General features: G+C 42.2%; 1 protein-coding gene across 1 annotated transcript; it reads right to left on the bottom strand.

Moving 5' to 3' along the window:
- Positions 1-4,828: 4,828 nt before the first annotated feature.
- On the bottom strand, positions 4,829-5,770 carry LOC127691032 (olfactory receptor 10G3). Its single transcript, XM_052190627.1, has one exon. The coding sequence runs from the start codon at positions 5,768-5,770 to the stop codon at positions 4,829-4,831; it is 942 nt and encodes a 313-aa protein (XP_052046587.1).

The raw sequence follows: 5,770 nt of genomic DNA, 5'->3' as shown, positions 1-5,770 counted from the left end.
ACACACCAGAAGAGGGAACCAGATCACGTTACAGATGGTTGTGAGCCACCATGTGGTTGGGGGAATTGAACTCAGGACCTCTGGAAGAACAGAGAGTGTTCTTAACCCTTCAGCTATTTCTCCAGCCCCTTGTTGAATTATTAATTATTTTAAATATTTTAATTAAAATATAATTGCATCACTTCCTCTTCCTCTCTTCAACCTTCCCCATGTTCCCTTCCAGTCCCATTTTCAAATTGATAACCTCTTTTTCTTTGACTTTTATTGTTACATATATATATCATATGTGTCCATACATGTACAGACAAATATATAAATACATCATGCTGAGTCCATTTCCATTGTTTGTGTGTAAATGTTTCAGGGCTGACCACTTTGTATTGGATAGCCTCTCTGGGTCTCATCCCTTGGAGATGTTAATTCTCCCTCTCAGCAGTCATTAGCTGCCTGAAGTTCTTTGTCTAGGAGTGGGACCCTTGAGATTTTCTCCCCTCTGAGTTTGCATGTAGGAGAGGCAGGCTCCTAGCAGACTTTCTGGTATTCTGTCTCTTACAACGTTTTTGTCCCCCTTTTCTGTGGTGCTGCCTGGTCCATAAATGCAAGAACTGAGCTGCATACATTATCCACTGGGGCTGAGCTCCTCTCAACCCATTGGTCTTAGCACTGTTTCCAGTTGTACTTTTCTGAGATGGTTTCCATTTGCTGTGAGAGAAGCATCTTTGATGAAGTGTGATAGCTACACTTCTCTGGGGGAATAAGGATAAGATTTAGAATGAAGTTGGAATTGCGCTGGTCTAGCAAAGTGGCGGGAGTTAGATTCTTCTCTAAGGTCCACAGCCTCATTATTCCTGGGAAGTTGGCTAGGTTTCCAGTACCAGGAAACTTACTGTTTCCGATTAGAATTGGTTGCCACCAGCATTTTAGTGCCATTCGCTGCACCTTTATGGACATCTCTTTCACTTTCAGATTTACCAGTGTGCAGAACAGCTTTTTAAAGACTGTCCTTAGGATTCCCTGGCTTTCCTTGGTGTCTGTTGTCCTGTGCCCCCTTTCCCTTGATTTTGTTAATTTGGATCTTCTCTCGCTGTCTTTTAATTTGGATAAGGGTTTGTCAATCTTACTGATTTTCTCAGAGCACCAACTCTTCATTGATTCCTTTTCATTGTTGTTTCCATTATATTGATTTCACCCCTGAGTTTGCTTCTTACCATCTACTTTTTGTGTGTGAGTTCTTCCTTTTATTTTAGAATTTTCAGGTGTATTGTTTAGTTAGTAGTATGCTATCTATTTTTTTTTCAAGACAGGGATGTCATTCAAGTGTTTATTGTCATTCTCTTAGAGTTCAGTAAATCTTTAAATTCCTTGGCAAAATTTATGATCTTTTAAATTTTATCTCTTGGTGTTCATCTTGATAGTTCTTTTTAGAGAATGTTTCTATAGGACTAGTGGGTTTGATGGGAGACATGATGTCTTGACCATTCATATTGTTTTTTGTATTTGCAATTTGACCTGGGAGGGTGGGTTTCTTTTTTAGGTTTGTGTGTATCAAACCTAAAAAATATCAGAATCTGGTCTGCCTTTGATTGGGAAGTAGACTTGGTAAAGCTGGTGGATGCACTGTTTAAATGACTCCTAAACCATGGTTCTGGAGTGTGGTCTGTGGGTGTGGAGATGGCCACATGATGGGGTTGGGTGGGAAAGAGCAGAAGCAACTTACCATGCAAAAGTGGTTCAGAAAAAATGAGGGTTCATGGACCGTGAATATGGAGCTAAGATTTTCTTGTTTATTTGTTTGTTTGCTTGTTTATTTTTAAAATTTATCCAGGATTTTGTTAATAATCCTGGACCTTAAAGAAACTCATTTTCTGCCACAATAAACTGGATCTTCCTCATTAATTATTAGTCAAGAACTGTCTCATAGACTTGTCCACAGGCCTGTGTAATGAGACCTCTTTCTGTGGATGCCAGGATTACAGGTGTGTGCTTCTATTTCTGGCTTCATTAAGGTCTTGTGATCTACCTACTGCAGGAAATGTATTCTAAAATGTTTATGTCTTATTTGCATGTTTGTGTATGAAGAGTTCGACGCTTCTTAAGGCTGAATTGTATTTCATTGTATGGGCATCCCACAGCTGTTTACTCGTTTATCCATGGCCAGTTGGCTTGCTCCATCTTGTGGCTGCTTTGAAGAATGCTCCTGTGAGTGTAGATGAAGAAATACCTTTGTGAGACTTTATTTTTAGTAAAGTTTGCTGGTTATTTTTCTCTTTTTTGTCAATTTCATACAAACTAGGTCTTCTGGGAAGGTGGTTCCTCAACTGAGAAGCCAGAAGTAGAAGCACACACCTGAAATCCTGGCACTTGCAGAAAATGTCTCATTATACAAGCCTGTCTACAAGTCTATGGGACATTTTCTTGGTGGGTGATTGATAAGAAGGGTCCAGTTTATTGTGTGCAGTGCCACCCCTGCACGGTGGTTCTGGGAGATATAAGAAAGTAGTCTGAGCAATTCGCAGAGAGAAAGTAGTAAGTAGTGTTCCTCTATAGCCTTTGCTTCAGGCTCTGCTCCAGGGTCTTATTCTGACTTCTCCCAATGATCAATTGTAATCAAGATATCTAAACCAAATAACCCCCTCCCCCAAGCTTCCCTGGTCAGTATTTTATCATAAGAGTAGAAAGAAAGGTAGGATGATACAGGAATGAAAATGATGAGTTATACCCAATTCTTTATAGAACATGGTATTTTCTAGATTTTTTTTTGTGGGTTTGGTGGTTCAAACACAGAGCTTACAGATATTAAATTTGGGATATATGTATATATGTATATATATATACATATATACATATATCCCAAAGCACTGACAATATGCTCAGAATCATTCCATTTTGATGTGTGTTTTATTATAGGTTTATAGAGCATTGTAATGATTAATTAACTGTTAAAGTCACAGTGACAATAGCAATTATATTGATGAGTCAGAAAAGTGAAAAAGAAGTACAATTTGCATTCTTTGGATAAACTTTTTGCCGTACTAGCTACAAACCTAAGCTTATTTTTCATAATTTATTATTTATCCACTCTAGTAAAGATTTTTTATTGATATATTTTTTATTTACATTTCAAATGATTTCCCCTTTTCTGGGTCCCCACTCCCCGCAAGTCCCATAAACCCTCTTCCCTCCCCCTGTTCCTCCATCTACCCCTTCCCGCTTCCCTGTTCTGCCATTCCCCTATGCTCTTGCACTGAGTCTTTCCAGAACCAGGGGCCACTCCTCTATTCTTTTTGGACCTCATTTAATATTTAGTAAAGATTTAAGAGAGCTTGTAAGGAATATTGTGGCAAGAGGAATCTGATACAGGTGGATTGTCTGTTTTCTGAGCAAAACACTGAGAACCGGCTTCATCTAAGGGAGAAGGCGAGTTTCTGTCACTTTGAAGAGTTAGATAAACTAGTGGTGAGTCTTTAGGGTATGAACATCTATAGGAACAAACTTGACTGAGAGAGTTTGCAGTGTAGGCACTGAGGCTTAGCACATGAATCATTCCAAGTTGAAAATCTAGAGGACAAATCAGAGACAAAGGGGAGAAAAGGAGGTGCAGGCGCTAATGGGCCCAAACCAAAGATCCCATGAAATTCCCTCACACTTTCCGCCGTTGGCAGCTCAGGGAAAGCGTGCTCATCTGACAAACGTGGAGCACGAAGTGCCCAGTTGGATGAATTATGCTGGGGCTCTGGTCCATTTCCCAGGTTTCTCTCCATGTGAAATTTCACAATGGGCTTTGCTTTCAGGGTATCAGAAAATATACTTTTGAAGTATGCATACACACACACACACACACACACACACACAGTAAACAGACAAACACACATTTGTTTCTTTTCTTTCTTTCTTTCTTTCTTTCTTTCTTTCTTTCTTTCTTTCTTTCTTTCTTTCTTTCTTTCTTTTTTTTTGATTTATTTATTTTATGTGAGTACACTGTTGCTGTCTTCAGATACATCAGAAGAGGGCATCTGATCCCATAACAGATGGTTGTGAGCCACCATGTGGTTGCTGGGAATTGAACTCAGGACTTCTGGAAGAGCAGTCAGTGCTCTTAACAGCTGAGACATCTCTCCAGTTCCCCCACCCCCCACACATTTGTTTCTTAAAACAGTGTTTCTCTGTGTAGCTATGGCTGTCCTAGAATTCACTCTGTAGACCAGGCTGGCCTTGAACTCATAAATCCACCTGCTTCTACCTCCTGAATGCTGGGATTGAAGGTATGCATCATCACCACCTGGTGAGTCCTTGAAATATTTGTAAAGACCCTATTGTATTCTTTCTTCTGGGTAGTTTAATACAAAAAGGGCTATTTCAAAAGAAGTTTTATGTCTTTATCAGGAAAGAGTCTCTCTTCATCCATTTACCTATTGGGGTAGCCTTAGAGAATCCCACGTCAGGCCTGGTAGGAACCCAGCAAACATCCATAGTTCCTTGCTTAACACTAGATGTTGAGGTATATATTGAACTAGGAACTATAGACTATTATAGATGGGCTTGACTGAGGATGTTCAGGACACCAAGGGATCATTGGGTGCTTTTGGAATGTTGCAACATGGTTGGGTGATTGAGTGTTACCATCGACTTCTGTGGTAGCTGGGAGCTGTTTGCCTGGAGGAGAGACTAAGAACAGCTAGGAGGTTGTGCTTTCCCTTCATCTGTGTTCTATCGCATTGTGTGGATCTGTGTGGCTGGCTCCACCAATGAGAAACTCAGGAAGCCTAGGTGAAACCTAAACACAAGGCTGAGTGGAAACCTGGGTGTCTCCTCAGAAGGGAAGAGGTGCTCAGACCTCACTCTTAGTGCTTTGTCCTCCTACCATTCTCCTCAAGGCCAGCTTCACCTCCTGGTTCCTCAGAGTGTAGATGAGGGGATTGAGGAAAGGCGTGATGGCTGTGGGGAAGAGAGCAGCTGCCCCATCCAGGATGCTGTGGCTGTCAGGTCGCAGGTAGATGAAGGCACAGGGCACATAGTACACAGTAACAATAGTCACATGGGCTCCACATGTTGAGAAGGCCCTTCTCCTCCCATCAGCTGTGCGGATTCTCAGGATGGCACGAATGATATAGATGTAGGAAAGAAGGATCAGGGAGAAACAACTGGCGACCACCACTCCAATGTCCACAAAGGTGACCAACTCATTGACTGTGGTATCTGCACAGGCTAGCTTCAGAACTGCAGGAATGTCACAGAAGAAGTAATCTACCTGGTTGGGACCACAGTAGGGCAAGCGGAAGGTTAGGATGGCTTGGATTGCTCCGTGGATTGAACCAGCCACCCAAGCTCCAGCCACCAGCAAGGTACTCAGCTTAGCAGACATGAGGACTGGGTAACGCAGGGGTTGGCATATGGCCAGGTACCTGTCGTAGGCCATTGTGGTGTATAGGAAACACTGGGAGCTTCCCAGAAAGTGGTAGAAATAAAGCTGGGCCACACATCCCCCAAATGTGATGGGCTTAACTCCTGGAGTGAAGTTCATCATGAGGCGGGGCACAATGATGGTAGAGATGCCCATGTCGATGACAGAGAGTGCACCAAGGAAGATGTACATGGGGCGCGCATGGAGCTGTGTGTCGGCACAGACAGTGATCAGGATGAGCATGTTCCCCAGCTGAGTCAGGATATAGATCAGCAAAAAGAAGACAAACAGGAATGTCCTCAGCCTGGGAGGGTGGGGAACCCCTGTGAGGATGAACTCAGTCAAGAGTGTGTAGTTGAGTCTTTCCAT

The sequence above is a fragment of the Apodemus sylvaticus genome, chromosome 8, assembly GCF_947179515.1.
Source record: "Apodemus sylvaticus chromosome 8, mApoSyl1.1, whole genome shotgun sequence".
NCBI lineage: Eukaryota > Metazoa > Chordata > Mammalia > Rodentia > Muridae > Apodemus > Apodemus sylvaticus.
Note: the sequence above shows the minus strand (reverse complement) of the source record. Positions and strands in the feature narration are given on the sequence as shown.

Bases quoted from the DNA above. Each gene is read 5' to 3' on its own strand.
- LOC127691032 (XM_052190627.1), bottom strand. From the start codon at position 5,770: ATGGAAAGACTCAACTACACACTCTTGACTGAGTTCATCCTCACAGGG.